Source organism: Lupinus angustifolius, unplaced genomic scaffold (assembly GCF_001865875.1).
Source record: "Lupinus angustifolius cultivar Tanjil unplaced genomic scaffold, LupAngTanjil_v1.0 Scaffold_276_16, whole genome shotgun sequence".
Classification (NCBI taxonomy): domain Eukaryota; kingdom Viridiplantae; phylum Streptophyta; class Magnoliopsida; order Fabales; family Fabaceae; genus Lupinus; species Lupinus angustifolius.
In genome coordinates, this window is record NW_017727518.1 from 1 (window position 1) to 18,319 (window position 18,319).

At 32.6% G+C, this 18,319-nt stretch overlaps 3 protein-coding genes across 5 annotated transcripts; all 3 read right to left on the reverse strand.

Moving 5' to 3' along the window:
* Positions 1-4,575: 4,575 nt before the first annotated feature.
* On the reverse strand, positions 4,576-6,255 carry LOC109340872. The gene is made up of 3 exons (XM_019578636.1): positions 5,816-6,255; positions 5,623-5,704; positions 4,576-5,227 (listed from the first exon to the last, which is right to left on the reverse strand). The coding sequence occupies exons 1-3, from the start codon at positions 5,981-5,983 to the stop codon at positions 4,959-4,961; spliced, it is 519 nt and encodes a 172-aa protein (XP_019434181.1). The 5' UTR covers positions 5,984-6,255; the 3' UTR covers positions 4,576-4,958.
* A 371-nt stretch (positions 6,256-6,626) lies between these two features.
* LOC109340873 lies at positions 6,627-8,430 on the reverse strand. Of its 2 annotated transcripts, none has more exons than XM_019578638.1 (3): positions 7,985-8,430; positions 7,805-7,886; positions 6,627-7,010 (listed from the first exon to the last, which is right to left on the reverse strand). In XM_019578638.1, exons 1-3 carry the CDS (start codon positions 8,099-8,101, stop codon positions 6,829-6,831), a joined length of 381 nt encoding a protein of 126 aa, XP_019434183.1. In that variant the 5' UTR covers positions 8,102-8,430; the 3' UTR covers positions 6,627-6,828. The 2 variants fall into 2 exon arrangements, with proteins under 2 accessions (XP_019434183.1, XP_019434182.1); XM_019578637.1 differs by having other exon boundaries at positions 6,627-7,013; positions 7,985-8,426.
* A 3,316-nt stretch (positions 8,431-11,746) lies between these two features.
* Positions 11,747-16,156, reverse strand: LOC109340874. Of its 2 annotated transcripts, none has more exons than XM_019578641.1 (6): positions 15,717-16,156; positions 14,357-14,430; positions 14,119-14,241; positions 13,111-13,986; positions 12,788-13,004; positions 11,747-12,674 (listed from the first exon to the last, which is right to left on the reverse strand). In XM_019578641.1, the coding sequence occupies exons 1-6, from the start codon at positions 15,988-15,990 to the stop codon at positions 12,181-12,183; spliced, it is 2,058 nt and encodes a 685-aa protein (XP_019434186.1). In that variant the 5' UTR covers positions 15,991-16,156; the 3' UTR covers positions 11,747-12,180. The 2 variants fall into 2 exon arrangements, with proteins under 2 accessions (XP_019434186.1, XP_019434185.1); XM_019578640.1 differs by having other exon boundaries at positions 14,357-14,442.
* Positions 16,157-18,319: the final 2,163 nt, after the last annotated feature.

The following is an 18,319-nucleotide window of genomic DNA, read 5'->3' on the forward strand; positions in this document are numbered from 1 at the left end:
AGTATTGATTTTGTTTAAGTTGGCTTATTTTAAAATGGTAAGTCTAGCTTAATAATCTTACTTAAAAATGTTAATCTTAATAAAAATGTTTTACTTGCAAAAGATAAGTTTTATGAATAGTTATCATTACCGAAAAAATGTAATGAAGTGGAAATACGTGTCTAGAAAAGTTCTGTCTAAGGAAAGACTTGGTATTTAAGTGTGTCTTTACGACACACCTCTCTTTCATGGGAACTAACCTGGTGTATATCACAGATTATGATATAATTCCATTATAAGTTTTGTTACAACTTTACTTTAGAAAGTGTCGTTGTATTGTAAGACGTTCAATGATAAATGATGATTCAAGAAATACCTAACACTGAATCGGATGGATGAAAGCGATTAAGTTCATTTTAAATCGGAAGTTTTATTTTCGCGTAAAATGTTATTTCGTAAGAATAATAATTATCAAAGTGACCTAATTAGCGTTATTTTGATTTTGGCGTGATGAAGAGTTCGAGAAGAGACCCGACGAATTAAGCTCACCTGGAAACCATGAAACAATCTGCACGACACACTCAGGTGAGGGAGTAAACATCGTGAAGTGGTGTCCAAATATGCTTGAGGACCTCCAAACTCCCTCAGAAGTTTGAAGTTGGCTTAGGTATTAAGAAAGCTTGTACTTAATCAGTTGTGTGTTTTGTTTGGATTAAGTACAACAATATTTCTTATGTCGAATTATGTTAGGTTATGTTTATGTATGAAGATGCCATGATTATTCCTATTTAATATTGCTCGAATAATTGTTCTAAGAATTATATGTATGAGATAATTGTTAAATTCAAGGCTTAAAAACATGTGTTATAAATGAGAAAACTTTCATTGAGAAAAGAAATTTAACTAAGTTTCAAGATTTTCTCGCTTGAGCGAGACAACTCTCGTTTGAGCGAGAAGTGTCCAGAGAAAACGGGTTTTCTCGCTTGGGCGAGATAGATCTCGCTTGAGCTGAATTATGCACAAAGAAAACTGGTTGTTTTCTTGCATAAGCGAGACAGCTCTCACTTGAGCCACAGGTGCCTTAAAAAATGGTGATTCCCTCACTTGAGTAAGACAACTCTCGCTTGAGTGAGAGGGCTCCATATAGACAAGACTTCTTAAGTCGTCTGAATGATAACTCTCACATGTGTGAGAGTCTAATGGCGAGTTTCGTAACTCGGAATCGATTTCCGATTTCTCCATTAGTTTCTAAATATTATTTCTAGTCAAAATAAGTACTAAGTTTGTCCATAATTCATCTCTAGGTATTTTTCACCTCGAAATTCAAGTTTCGACGTTTCGGACAAAAAACCTAAATCAGTAGATCGTATATTTCTGGACGAAGTTGACGAGGCCCGCAAGTGTTATATTATGCTCACGCAACGAGATCATCTGACCGTAAGAGGCTTGGCTTGAGAGCCGTCCAGGGTGATTCAATGATGGTTCGTAGTGGTGTTGAGAAGTATTATATGCCCATGCAGTAAGATCGTCTGACCGTAAGAGGCTTTGCTTGAGAGCCATCTCGGGTGATTCAATGATTATTCGTATTGGTGCTAAGGTTTATTCTCTATGTTTTAAATGCTAAGATCGGGTCCCATTAGAAGCATCCTTGATGTGAGATGTCTTAGGATGGGCAGATCATTATAAAAGATGGATTAAAAGATTTAATTTGCTAACTTCGGTTAGTGTGCATATTCATTGTGAATAATGAAGTAGTGGAGAGGAAATTTACGGGAGACGAATGAGCCCCGAGATGTTGAGAGGGACGGCGATGGCGGTGATTCGTCAGAAAATTCTTAAGGGAGAGTCTAGGTGAGACGAGTCCCGTGTATTCTTGGATGAGGTATTATGTTGGATCGGGCAGTGCTCACAACGCAAACTAGACGATCTCTAACAATCCCTCTTTGCAATCATGATCGATGAGAGGGATGCCCAGAAAGTGTTTGATACGACACCATCCTGAAATGGACAGTTTTGTTGGAACAAATCAATCATATATAGATATACATATATATATATATATATATATATATATTCGCACACAGGCACGAGTATATGATAGTAAAACATATATATATATATCTGAAGCATCAAATTATCCCCTTGCTTACTCAAGACAGTGAAATTGAGAGTTTTTTCCATTTGTTGTTTTCTTATGAGGGAAGAGTCAACACGGTTGGTACGCAATATTTCAAGTAAGACGAAGAGCGTTTTTAAAGAAGGATATTTTGATATATAAGGAAAGCGAATCCCTTAAGTGACAAGTAGTCGTCTTTTTGTTATGACTATTTGATTAGATGCATTATACAGAAATCACACTCTCTGCTTACGTCCTTTTCCTTCTCCTAACTATGAGAGTAATCTATATATTTCCTAATATTTATTATGAAGTATTTTTGGGTACAATCTTTATCTTTAATTTGTTTCAGTATATAAGCTGGTTTAGATAATTAATTAAATATTAACAAAACAAGTATTTGTTTCACAAATTGATCCAACTAATAATGAATTTGTCGATAGCTCACAAATTTGAAATTTGTGTTGAAATCCCGTTGCAAATGCGAGGACTTCATAAGTAATTTGTAAGTGAATAAGTCATCCTTTGATCCAAATAACATTGTGAGATACAACTCACCAAAACTTTTATTACAATAAGTTTGTCTCTTTCTTCAACTCTGTTAATGCCTTTGGCAATTCTATTACATTAATATAATAAGAGGATAAATTAGTTGAGTGCAGATATACTTTGTGAAACATATTCATTTAATTTAGAATTTTAGTACAAATTTTTTTAAGTGATTGTACTGGAGACAATCGGAGACCGTTAGAACTTAGAAGTACTAGGGTCACTCATGGGTAAGATAAGAAGAGCTTTAACTCATTTACAGTCGTTAACTAGTTGATAAACCGTTCTTATCATTTTAATTTAATTAACTACCTTATTAGTTATAAACATTCATGTCCTAGTTTTTCAGCTGATTATATCATCCCCTTAAAGCAACAGTAGTACCCCCTAAGAATATTTTTGAAGAATACCTCCTATATGAAGTTACATGTTGGTACATTTTTTAAATATAAGTGCATTTTCATGGCTACTCATATATCTACATATATTTAAGAATATATGGTACACGGCTTCTATCTAAACATTTTCCATAAGAAACCTTGCAGTCACATTCCCACACAACCGCCAACTAACAAGGAATTTTTGCTGATAATTTAACACTATCCAACAAATACCCTGAAACCCAAAACCAAGTGAACAAGTTAAAAACACTTTGAAAAAGTTATTACCATAGTTTCCTACAGATATAATAGTTAATAAGAATTCTAGAAAGACCATTTTCGATAAACCGTGCTTACACATCCACTTCATGTGCTTTGCTAAAACTTGAAAGGCTAGCTAATGTATTGTAAAGAAATGATTGTTCACCCATGAATTTGACAATATACACACTCATATATATATATATATATATATAAAAAAAAGATAAAAGATGTAATAGTAGTTGTCAAATATATACTTTAAGAGCGATCGGGAGTCATAAGATAGTCAAATAGTAAGAGTGAAGGACTCATCAAGTTAAGTAATAAAGAAGTTAAGGATTCAAATCACATCTAACACAAAATATTAACATATTAATATTTGTCTATAAAAAAAGAGCAATAAAGAAGCTAGAATCATAATTCATATCAATTTTCCTCACCATCATTTTCACATTATCCATGTGAAAATAGTTGAATATTTAGCATGATTCATCTAACCCATCACTATTACTGCCATAATATTATCCACTTAACACTTATCAAACCATTCCAAAAAATTGGCATGAAGCATTCAAATTGGTCATACCACTCCATTTCTTAAACCAGAAACCAAACTGAATAGAGAAGCACCCCACTAAATCTATAAAAGACAATGTAAACTCTTGAGCTATAAACATGAGCATATACATGATTCTCTGAAACTTACACCTAGGACCATCCATTCAGAGACACAGTGTCATCTGCTACTTCAATCTTCGAGCTCAATTTACAAGTTTAAGTGATTGCAAGGTTGTTTCCCCTTTCCTCGTAAACAAACCCTAAGGGATCTGGAGACCAAATCTCAGTGCAAAATTTTCCATTCGATGAGAAACATTACAATTTGAGTAAACTAACCATACCAACTTTTATAAACATCGTTTAACTTATGTGACATGATATATTATTGTGTTTGGTTAAAGTGTTCAATGAAGACCAAAGTAATCCACTAATGTGATGAGGCTTTTTAACTAGATACCATTCATCAACATGTGCAACTATTGCATATTAATGTGAGATTGATGAGCTTTTCACCTACCTTGAATTCAAATTTAATCAATTTCAACACTTTGATGCATCAAATAGGAGAAGTGTATGGGGAAAAATCCCATATTCAATAGATTCCTCTTATTTGGGTAAATATAAGTATGATTTTGACATAAGAAATGAGAAAATTGAGTGTTTGAAGAAAAAAATGTACCATACAAATTTAGGCAATCCAAGATGTAATTGTTCGCTTCTCACATGAAATTGAAGTAATTTATTTTGCTTCCAATCAATAGCATCCTGTCATGGTTATGTTTTGAAAGTTTGGACTACTTATTTTGGTCATGTATATAATCACAAACACAACTATACAATTCTGTATGGTCATACAAATTATGCACATCCTCCTATTCTAACTTTCTACATTGAAATATATATACAAGTGATTATTTATCTTTCTTTAGGATCTACTTAAGAGTTGTGTTTTAGAGGAGAAGGAAAAGGAAAAGTTTTATTTAGGGTCACAAGTGCATTTCATTGTGGCTCTGAAATCTTCTATTTTTTCTTTGTTTCTTTCTAGAACTCAACTCACAAACAGACGGTAACTATAATTCCGAGTAGTTTTGGACCCACCATTGACAAGTAACCTATCACATACACTGTCCCATAGGCATGGTTGGATGATAGGAAGGGCCTTGACCAGGATATACCACCATGGGAATATGAGGTCTCTCTGTTTCCTCTGCTGTCTCTAACTGTTCATGTTCATTTTCGACATCACCTCCTAATTCTTCAACTTCAAGGATCTCAACTCTACGGTTCATTTTTTTCTTTATCCTTATTGCAACATCTGCTGGTACAAATCTGCCACATACACACACCGTTCTCTTCTGCTTCTCTATCATATGAGTTTCTATCTCTACAATATGCAATGAAAAAAATGTTAGAATTTACTAAGTTTTCTTTATTTAGTGAGAACAACTCAAGTTATTGACCTACTATACCCGAAATAGTTGGTAGATAGTAGGGTATTTTTAGCATGACTACCAACAAAGATTTGTTGTCTACAACCATGGAACAAATCCTGTTTTATCTTAATATCAAGTCAATTAAAAAAATTAAACTTTTATTACTATTGTTATTTGTTTCCTTATTATTATTGAGGCGAAACAGAATTTGAGATATAATTCGAGAATGACTGGATTAGACATCCGAAAAAAATGTTTTTGAAGTTTGTATTCACTTTAATAATTTCTAAGTCTTGTAAATCCAAAGAAAACAATTGTCATTACTCTTTGTTAAATACTCTTTTACCTTTCATCCTTAGAATGATTCTTCTCAATTTTCTGCAACAAGCATCACAATCAACGTTGATTCTCATGATCATGCAACATGGCTGCAATTATCAAAATGGAACCAATATCAAAATTCATTAAAATACTTTAGGAAAATGATACATTGACTTTTGAAAAGGATGATTTTTTGTGGGAATAGAACAAAAACTTGCCTTTTCTAACAGGGGGTTGGAATGAACAGTACCCAGGATTGCTTTTTTATTATGGATAGGCCTAAAAGGTATAATAGGGAGAAAGGAACTTGTGGGGATTTTTTTGGGTACAAGTGGGCTTAGAGAATATGAATGTTTGTACAACAACTTATATTTGTAATTTTGCATTGTCTCAAACAAATAAGATATTATCTTCCTTCATTTTGGAATCTGATTCTTCCTCTACCTAGCTAAGAAGTAGTTTGTCTGATAAGTCTTTTTTATCCTTGACTTCACCTCATCACTAAATCTATTTGAAAACATCATAGCAAGGTGAAGCATCTCTTCATTCAAATGGTTTGCATTATCTAAAGCAACACCAAATTGACAAGCACATCTTTATGTGTTTCCAAAGTCAAGAAGAGGGGGAGGTTAGCCCACTGGTTATTCTGTTTTTGAACCACATTAAGGGTCTATTTGCGAATTGAGTTATAAAATGGAAGGTTTGAAAGTCATAAAATACACTAGTGATATGATTCCGAAATCTTCTATTTTCTTTCATGCCCTTTCAAAACTTAACTCGCAAATAGACGATAACACAACATTTCTATATTTTTTTCTTCACAAATTCCAAAATATGTGTTAGGATTTGTTTATTTTGTTTTTAGGAAAGCTTATAGCCCATATGTTAAAGGAAACTGGGGCCATAATTGATGGAGACAATACAAATAAGATTATCCCCATTCTTTACTCTAACTTTAGGGATGTTATGGAAACAATGTGGATATTTTTATGAAAAAAGTGTTGGCCTTACATGAATCGATCGTGCATGGTGTGAAACAACTTCTATAGGACAGAAAAATTGATTTGAATACAAAGTTCACTAAAATCATTTTCCTCCATATCTTTATTTCCCTTCTAGTCTATATGACTATGAGAATGCCCATGTCTAATGTGACAAATTCAGAAATCAATCACAAAACAAATTCAATCATGAATACAAAACTTTGTTATTTACATTGTCAAATCAATCTTCAGAATAATCCTATGAGCGAGTGGATCATTTGCCCAAATATGTGTTTGATAATGGCAACTTTAGGTAGCAGATTCTTGCTGATAGGAGTGATTTGCCTTGTGACTACTTTATCAACAGTTGCATATCTAAAAGTAAGTGTTACTTTCTCTTCCAGCACATTCAACACCACAGATTCTGTCTCTACTAAAGAATAAGATAAAAAATGAGGCATGTATCAAGAGTTAACAAGAGAAAATAAAATTGTAATTGTATTTCAAGGTTAAGTTTTTATTCATTACAAAGCATAAAACCCAAGGCTCTTATTAGTTCAGTACATTAATATAAGCAATTAAGCCAACAAGCTTAAGAAATACTAAAATTAGCAACAGAAGTTTAAAAAGTACAATTCTTTGGATATTTGTAGTGCTATTTTTCTAATAAACATTTGTTATGATTTTATCTATGAATAGTTATACAAATTAGATTTTTATGAATCACATTTACAAGCAAAGACAGAGTGGTGACTAGATTACTTCACAACCTCCTCCAATTTTTTCTTTATATTTTCATATATTTTGATTTAGTGGTATAAGGTGATGCTAGATCTTCAGAATGACCAAAAGGTTAATGGTTCAATACGTGGGAGCGACACTTGTTAGAAGGAGTAGTCACATAGCCCGAAAGAAAATATTTTTGATAGTATAAAAAAACATAAATTGTGTTCATGTCAAGATAGATTTTTTACATGATGAGAATTTTTTGAGAAAAATATTAGCATATTTTCAAATGCCTTGTTGCCCTTATGCTTATATATAATGCTTCAAATCAATCAACAATTTTACTTCCTTGCAATTGTATCAAAAAGTCAGCAACTTTCCTTTTAAAAAAACAATCACCAATTTGACAAACATCTGCAACAAACTAATATGCTGTCTAAAAATTTAGAAGATAGCATTCCAAATTTCCAATGAAGGGAATTTAACAAATAAGCTTACCATTCATTTTTGCAATAATGTCAGTAATCCTCTTTAGGCACTTCTCACATTGCATGTCTGCAGAAAGAACAACCTCCTGAACCTATTTTTATAACAGCAGAACCAAAGAACCAAACCATTAGCACCAGAATCTATAACTCAATGTCCAAACCTCAAAATAGAATAAGCAAGAACACAAACCATGGGTAGGGACAAAGACTCCATAGATGCTAGACTAGTCCTAGAAAGAGGAAAAGCTTTTGATATTTTTCTACTAACTTCCTTAAGCTCCTTTTTAGCATCATCTTCAAAAGCCATTATGCTTAGGTGTGCAACTGTATCAGAAAGAGCCTTTATATATATTTAATAGGTTTGAAGCTTCAATCCCATCTTTCAGAGAGAGGAATATGCAGAAAATGATATACTAACAGAACCTTCTATGGTGATAGAGTAACCCCATCTTTAGGGTTTTGTAGTTGGTGAGAAAGAAAAAGAACTGAAAATGGTACAATAGTATGGTAAAGTGAAAATGGTTTTATGCCCAAGTTGACAAAGATTGCTCTTGCACTAGCAACCCCACATAGTCATTAGTTGTTTTGTTTTCTTCACAAGAATTATTCCTTCAAAGTTGCTTACCAAATAGGCCTTGAATGCATGGAAAAAAACTAAAATATAATCATATCCGTTTTAAATTAAATAATATGTCTAGTATGCTTATAATTAGCTGTTATGAACATGGTTGACTTTTATGACATAGCTAATACTCATCATGGGTATTTATAATGATTAAATGTCATTATGAGCTATGAAAGACATGATTAAAGGGGTCAATTATCTAAGTTCTAATATTTGATATAATGAGTTGAACAGTATTAGACCATCCATGTTTTTCCCTAAAACTGCTTCAAAACAAATGATAAGAGTTAAATAAGAGAGCAATCAACCATAGCAGGCACTGAACTAATCCAGTGGGTCAACTAAACTAATGGTTTTTATAGGAGTACATCTTTTATCTCAAAGTGTACCATATTTGATGTGATTGGTGCGGAGAATAATTAATTATTAAACTTTTAACTTAAATATATATTTTCGATCAATTACAACAAACGGCACACTTTGTGAAATAACAAATGTATTTTTTGTTCCCACAAAGTATTGGTGTAGTGATGCAAGGACTTGATAGATCGAAGATGATCAAAATGTCAAAAGTTCGATTTACAAGAATAACACTTATTGTAAGGGGCAATCACGTACCGAAAGAGATGAGTTCCTTACCTAAAAGGGGTAAAGGATACCTTGATGGTACAAAAAAAAGTATAATTTTTGTTTTATGGGGATCTTACTAGGCTTCTAGAAAGGGAATCAAGTTGAGCAAGTATGCAAGTTGTGGAGTAGTACGTGGTCCTTTGACAATGCCTTGCCTTAAACAAAAAAAGAAATAAAAAGATTATCTAGTGGTAATGCTGAAGAGTAAATGAGGAATTGATTATATTATTCTAAAGTTTAGATATATAGCATTAGCTAAAGTCAAACAAGTGTGTCCTTCTTATCCCTTTTTTTGTTGTATCCATTGGAAGTGGTCCATTTAAGGGTAGCCTCACATTTACTTTCAATTATTCTATTCATGTCTTCATAGTCAAGTCTTATACATGATCACCACTAAACATGGCACAACATATTCCTTCAATGTCAATAAGATATGCTCACAGTTGGTAAAAATAAGACTTTGCCTATATCTTGGTATAAAACTTATTTCATCACTATCAATTATTACAAATTATATTTTACATCTAATTAATTAATAAACTAATATATTAACACTTCAAAATTATGAATAATATACGTATATAAATAATTCATACAAAATAAAAGTTAATTACATCAAAAGTGATCATATAATTTATTTTAAATTTCAATTTAAGATACCAACCAGACAAAGGAAGAAACCTTGACAGAATGCAAGTAGTTTGCTCAGGCTCCGATTCAATATATAGGAGAGATACAGCAGAGGTAATAAAAAATATTAGTTATTAACGTATATTACCAGCAATTGTATGGTGTAATGGTTAAATTCATTTTTTTAGTTATTCAGGAATTGAATGGAATATAAGAATATGGTTTGATTATGTTAATGACCAATGGTAATTTAATTTGGTTTAACAGTTTAATTAAATGGTGAAATCGAACTGTGTTTTTTAATTCAATCTCATCAGTTTTATAGTTTAAATCGGAACCAATTTATACTCCTGCAACTAGTAATGAAATGGCAAATATTAATAAGATTGAGATGTTGAAATGGATGTTGTTGGCAAATTAAAGAATAGGAAAGATAGGAACTAAAGAAAGAGTTTTATATGGGTGCTTACATTTGGTATAACATGCACCACTAACAGAGATACTTTTATTTCATCAATGACATATCATGTGTTGATAGTGTAACATAACATCACATATTTAATGCATAAGATATCTTCTTGCTACAAATGTAGTCGGAAATTAAATTTCTAAATTTTTGGTTCACAAAACATGAATGAATTATGTGGAGGAAAAAACTTACCACTGAGTTCGATGATAAAAAGACTTTGGTTGGGATTGAGAACGCCCAATGTGAAAATAGAAAAGATAAACGATGAATCACCTTAAAAATACAAAGTATAAGTTGCCAACAGATTTATAAAAGTTATATCAAATTAATGTATTTGACTCAATTTTAACTTCAAATTTCACAAGCATTCTTTTTATAGTTATTTTTTCAGTAATTTGGCAAAGGTTTAATACCCAACTTTTATGTTATGATTATCAATTACTAACCATCAACACAAGCCAATCTACATTATTACCTTTAATTTTTTTTCTAAAATAAAAGATATCATGCTGAAAAATCAAATAATTATTTGGTATATGTTTTGTAGTTTTGAGGAAATATCAAATTTTATCATTAAAACAGTCAAGAGCATTAATTTTATTGTATCCTAGTCAATCTCTAAAATTGGATTTTTAATATCAAAATATGTGGAAAAAATGTTTCTTTTACTACCCCTAAATAAAAAAGTTTTATCAGATATGAAATTCTGGATGTTCCTGATATTAATTAATCTATTGTAACATCGTAATGATTATTTTTTATGATATTTAATTGGGTTAACAAGTTAAGAGTATTCTCAAAGGAATACCAATGATGCAATTTATATTTATTGTTTGGAAATCAATGTCAAACGATTCTTAGTATGCAAAAAACAATAATATTGAATACGAAACTACCTCTTTTGTTTTCTTTAACATAACCTTTTTTAGTCTAGTCACATATATATTTGATATTTTATATGAGTCTGAGTTTAAGCTAGTTTAGCTTTATCGACTATGAGAAGATGAAAATTAATTGTTTTAAAAAGTATCAGGATTGTAGAATGATATCTTCGCAAAAACCCAGCAATGTTCCTAAGTTATCCGAATAATCCTCTTGATACTTAATAAAGCAAATTTTAAATGGAAAAAATTCTTCACTGTAGCCATATAAAAAACATTTGCAAATATATTAAGAGGATTCATCATTCAAAGGTCAGCAACTCTGTACGGTTTTGGAAACATTAGGTAATGCAGTATTCCGTTATTTCTTTATTTGTCCTTTGCTTACAAATATGAATGACATGCTTATATTGGTCTAATTGTAGTAACAACATTATCAGTAGATTGTTTGAAGGCACTGACAAAATATGGCCTTTTATCTAAAACTTTGAAACTTACCTTCTCTACTTTAAACAAAATCTCACTTTCATCCAGGTTTTTAAGTGCTTTTATTGTTCTTCAAAGATAATAACCACATGATTTCAAAAACAAATGAATACGAGTATGCAACATTACCAGACTTGAGGATTCATGTACAAATTTGATTTCCAAAAATTGGAAAGAGATGTATAGTATTTACCAATATCAATAAACACATATTGGGGAGGGGGAGAGGGAGAACCAAGATGAATGAAGGTATAATTTAAAGTTCTGCTCTTATTGGAGAAAGTGATACAATTACATTGAAACATTTCATTAAATAAAATAAATAAAAAATCTCACAACCTATCCACTATAGCCTATAAACTCTACCAAAACTTTAATGGCACCATCCTTGCCTCTTTGGGCTTTTCTATTGAACACAAACCACCCAAATGAAGTGAAGCTTCGATGCCACAGATCAAACACACTATAGATTAAGGAAGGGGAAGAGTGAACCTAAGCAACACCAAGATATAACAAGGACCTAAATGAAAAAGAACAAGAAATGCATCGAATGGATGCAGTAGTATGAGTTGTGAAAATATTTACCTTTGAAAAAAGGGAAGGGGTATGAGAAGCATAGAGCTAGAAGACTAGACATCATTATAAAGAAATTAGTCATGCAGTGATCACCTACACATGACCAAGTTGGTTAAAGAAGGAACAACTGAAGAACTAAAAATGGAAGGATCCCCTCCATGATTGTAATCCTCATGGTCAACTTTCAGTGATGCTGGAATTACAAAACTGTCAGCAGAATCAGATACCACAATCTTGGGGGACTTTTGACATGGGCTACCACCTCTGCTTCTCTTCTTGTATGACTTCCAGCTTAGTTGAGGAAACAAATCATTCTTCAAGAGCTCTGGAACGACCTCAGATTTTCTAGGTTTATCCCTTTTAGAATCCGAGCACGTATCGGATTGCTTAGATTGTATTCCATCTCCAGATGCTATAGTTGATTTGCTGTCATAGGATTTGGAGGACTCTTGCTTTGTTTTTAAACTTGATAATATAGAAGTCACAAGATCAGGCCTTTCATTCATATTCACCCACCCATTCCCTGACCAATCATGAGAATGTCTTAACTTATCTGGACCAAAAGTTGACACCACCTTTTCCCCTGCAAAGACATTACCATAAGGATTAATCATAATTTCATGGCCCAAAAAGATTATGGACAAAACTTGAAACCTATTTAACATGTAAAATATATATAGAGAGAGAAGGGCATACCTGGGAAATAAACATGAAAATTGGCTTCAGACTCTTTCTTAACAACAATGCCTTCCCACCATCCATCATGCCACCAGACATCAACAACGGAACCAACACCACCGACCCAAGAAGTTCCACATTTATTAGCCTCTGGTGCTGGCCGGATCTTGGTCCTCCCATGCATTCGAAGACCAAGATCATCAGGAACTGCAACTCTGGAAGCTGGAACCCATTCCTTCAGAAGAAAATGAATAAAAATGAAGTTAGTCTCCCTCTCTATATATATCTGTAATTCATCCATAAATAACATGAAGGTAAAAAAAATATGTTCATTAACAAACCTCAAGGTTCTTAGCCTCATCAACTGCATCCTGGACATCTTGATATTGTACCTTCAGTTTATCTTTGTGCTTCTTAATCACGGAAGCTCTGAACCAACAACCTCTAATCCCACTGTCTTGAGAGAGGACCTCAACTTGGCAACCAACAACTAAATACAGTGAAGCCTTGTCATTTGTCTCTTTGATGGTTGCCAATGGGGTGGGACCAACTGGTTTTAATGAATTGTTTCCAGTACTGGTTTTCATATTAAACTTACTATTACTTGGATTTTCCAATTTAGAGACAGCTAAATCGATTGTTTCTTTTACGTCAACTTTAATACAGCGCTGTCTCTTGTTAGGTCTAACCCCGGTAGAACACTGGAAGTTCTTTTCCAGTTCTGAGCTATCATCAGATTGCCCAGAACTTCCATTAGACATTGATTGTCCAGGACTCCCGCTAAACTTCGATTGTCCAGGACTCCCATCGGACTTTGAGTCAGAGAGAGTATACATGTAGCCGAGTACTTCCTGCTTCCAGTAACCCTTAATTTGAGTTATATCAAAGGGTTTGACATCATCATCGTCAAATTGATGCTCACACATGAATGGTTGCAAGTGTGTATCCCGGGTCTCATTATGAAACTTTACGTAATGCTGGGGGCTGAGGACGCTAGCCAATCCATCTATGCATTCAATACTCAGATCTTGAAGATAATGAGAAAAGAAAACCTCTCGGTCACTAAAACTGTGAGGCAAAACAATACCAACCTCGTCAATTTTGTGAAACCATCGCACCACAACCATCTTGTTGCCTCTGGAATCCTCATACAGGTCTTCCAAGTATGCAACTAGACGTTTGTCCTCTTCTGCTAGAACATATACGAAATCATTTACCTGAAAATTTATGAGAAGACAAGCAAAAGAAACCTAAGTACATGACTATAGGAATTAGAATACAAACCATATCTGGCTAACATAAAATGGAAATACATAAATAAAGCACATGACAAAATGAAGAAGACTCACAGATATCTGAAAACCATTCCTCTTAAATGACGGATAGTGGTTTCTTCTTTTCCTACAGGTCCAGGGTGACCCAAACCATGTGAATTCTTTTGCAAAGAGCCTCACTTTCTGTGTTTGATTATCCTATAAAAACAGGATGGTTAAATAAGAGATGTTATTAGACATTATAAAGAGCAGAGCAACATATACAGCAAAAAGAAGATAATCATCTGAGTCAACACATGTGCAAAATCACTACCTTCCAGGTTTGAATTTCAGGTCCACAACCATGTTCGCCTACCATGATAGCATCTGCCGCATGAGATACATCCGCTGCATATGAATCAATAGATTTAACAGCAAAAGAGAACGATTTCAACTTCAATTAGAGAAGCCCCAACAGACACAGCATCCAATAAAAACAACTATATTTAAAGGCCAAAGAACACAACATAATCTAAGAACCGTTGGCAATTAACCACAGGTACCTTAGCTACAAGATTAAATTCAAGCCACAGGAAATCAAGGTTATCTATCACCTATCGTGCCAAAACCCAAATTGACAAAACAAAGGTGAAAATCTCTTCATCAAAAATATAAACAGATCAAGTAATTTGTGAAGCATAGGCTACAAATTGCGCTTGAAAATAATTTGGAGAATAAAATCCCTGAAAGAACTATAACATAAATCAATCAAAAGAGAGAGTAACATAGAACATAAAATAGTGATATAATACAACAGAACATTTTCAATGATGCTACGCATTTAATACCATGGGAAGATGTACATGGCAAAATCATGAAACACGGAAGAGAATGAGAAGGACAAAACCAAACCGCAAAACCAGGAGGTGAGACATCGAAGAATAACGCAGCAACGCACGACAATGGTTGCGTACGAATCAATCCAAATCTCAATCTTTCACAAAAACCCATATGGTTATATGAAAATTCAAAGGGGTGACAAAATTTTGCAACCGGAACACCGAAAAACAATTTTCTGATAAAAAATAAATAGTACCGTAATAAAAAAACAAACAAATTCCAACCACCAAATCCCAAAAGGATGATTTGTTGAAATTCTATAACGTCTCAAAAAATACATACAAATTTGTGGAGAAGATAAGGTGAAAAGAATCCAAATCCCAGAATAGTTTTTCTTAAAAAATAAGTTGAAGAATCCAAATCCCAGAACCAAAAGGGTGAATAATCGAAACGATTTAAAAAACACACATTTGAGAGAATAATAGAAGGAAGTGGGGTGTCAAGGAAAAACGCATTACAAGTGGTGCCAGATGAATTAATCTAAATTTCGATATTTCTCCATATGAAAATTAGAAAGAAAAAAGAACGAGACAAAATTAAGTAATCGGAACAAAAATAATGAAAGGTGGAATATAGAAAATTGTGAAACTTTTATTAAAAAAACAAAATTATGAGGAAAATACAATAACAAGGTGAAGAAGGTAAAGAACTTCACTCAAATGAATCCCAAATCCCATAATTTTTCTGGAAAAAAACGAATTTCACACCTCAAATCAAATAATATGAAGGGTGAACTATCAAAATTTTATTTAATAAAAACCACAGATTTGAGGTGAAGAAGCGTGTGAACGAACCTGAAATGATTGAATCCAACCAATCAATAACCTCTCTTCTTGATCTGAGCTTCAAATAAGGACCTAAAGAAGGATTCCTCAACGCATAACGATAAGACATGTGTCTCAAGCTCTTCTCTTTTCCTATAACAGCAAGATCAGAATCTCCGCTTTGTCTCTTGAGAAAGTAATGAACAACCCTTCTTCCCTTTTCACTCGAAACAAACACCTCCTCCCAGCTCACGTATCCCTGATACGACGTCGTCGCAGCCGAAGAACCCACCAATCTCTCCATTGAAAAAGAAAAGGAAGAAAGGAGCAAACCCTAATTCGAAATTTCGAAGCTGGAATAAAACGACAGCGTTTGGTGCACACTTTCTCTCTCTAAAAACTAAATGAAACGAATACTGTAGAGAGAGAATGAGGGAGGAAGAGAAAGAAGATGGAGAGGGGAAATGGGTTGGAATTGCGATTTAAAATGTTGTGTGAGGAGAGAAAGGTGGGGTTCTAGGGTTTCTAGATCTGGGAACTTGGACTTAGATCGGACGGTGTAGATTTGTTTTGGCTTCTGTGACTTGCACGAATGTCGTAGAAAGTTGCGGTAAATATTTGTATGACGAAAGCACCCCTGGTGGGAGCAATTGATTTACGGTTTTGTCCTTGTTTAATAATGATTCTTTTATTTTTTCTATAGTTGAAAATGAAGGTTGAAAGGATAATGGACTTCAAAGAGCTTCACTCAATAAGTATTGATTCAGCTCAAGTTTTGAGCAGAGTTCAATATGGAACTATTTTTGTCTCAAGTTTGATCTAAGTTGATGAATTTGTTGGAAAGTAAATCTTATATTACTTGTTTCATCTATTGATTTGTATACTTGTTGGGTTATTCCTTGTATTTTTAATTGGTTTTGAGATTTAATTTTAATATGATGTTGGAGAGCGAGCACAACTTTCTTCGGTTATCATGGATCAGAGGTAGTCATTCGATTGATCTTTGAGACTTCTGCAAAAAAGATGTATTTTACTCAATCTCATTATCAATTGGTTTTGAGGTAAAACTTTAATAAAGTGATCTAATGAACTCAAAATTATGTCATTCCTGAGTACAAACTTAAAGGGTCTACAATGTGCACATGAATTATACATATGCATGTAGTAAAAGTTTGTGAATAATAATAATAAATATAGTTGTCAATTAACGTTCACATAGTAAAGATTATGTACAAGTATATGTATATATAGAAAGTGACTCAAGTAAACACAAATTATAATATGAGAAATGAGAACAAATAATATGTATGTTTAGATATTATTTTAGTTCTTGATATTAAAAGATAAGTCATATAACTTTTAAGTAATCATATGATTTTTAAGTAAATTTTAATCTTCATCATCTTATTATAAACTTTATATGAGAGTTCTTATCACTTAAGTCACTCTCGTGTTTATATATATTATGTACATATATAATCGAGTTTGTATATGAACTTGGCGAATCGAATTATATTTTGCTCAATTTTAATTAATTTATTTAATGAGCTTAATTTTTAGTTCAAATTATTTTGAGCAAAATAATATCAGAAAAATCTAAGGAGGGAAAGGATATCAACTATGTTGTCACTTAAGGCAGTATTCATTAACATGAGTTTTTTAACTTTTCGGAAAACTTCTAGCTCTTCGGTTAAGTGAATAAGTTATAAAGTTATTCGATAAATGAATATTAAATGGAGTTTGAAGATGTTGTTAGACAAAGAAAGTTTCTAACTTTTCACATAACTTCGGGTTTTTGACCAGATCCATAAGCTATTAAATTTCTTAAATGACCGAAAATAAAATAAATTTTACAACTTTCAAAAATGGAACTTGTAGCTAACTAAATTTTCCGAAAGTTGTTTTACAAAAAATAATAGGAGTTTTCAATAATTTATTGTCAATTTTAATCTATAAGAATTTGTCAAATTACATTAACTACATCACACTACTAATAATTATATCAAAATATTAATAAATATTTACTTATATAATTGTAAAATTAATGGATAAATGTTCTGTCCTTTTTAGTCATTCGCTAAATTTGAAATTTGACAACTAGTTTTAGTGTAAGTTTAACTTCAATAGGCTATCTACACTACAGTAAGCTTTGGCTACCTTGCATTTACTCAACCGTTGCTACAAACCAATTTTGACTAATAGAGACAAAAAAAATTAAAAAGAGCTTGTATTTTTTCCAAAAATAATAAGAACTTCAATAATTTATTCGTACCATTTCAAAAATTACTTTATCACATTAATTACCCCACACAAGAATATCAACTAATAATAAATAATTAAAGATAACAAAAAACCTAAATCAGTAGATCGTATATTTCTGGACGAAGTCGAATTATTAATCATGTCATGGGCAAGGGCTTTTTAAACAAGAAAAGTCAAAGCTTCCATAATCCCCTAAATCACTCACCAAATCTCCTCACTCCACCACCCTTAGACACATCACCTAAGCTAGCCTAAAGCTAGATTGCCTCTTATTAATTTTCAGATTTGAGAGAGGGTGATGCTCTCCTATAAATACCTCACCTCATCCTCTCATTTTTACACTAACTCTCTTGAAGAAAGTTAAGGTATTC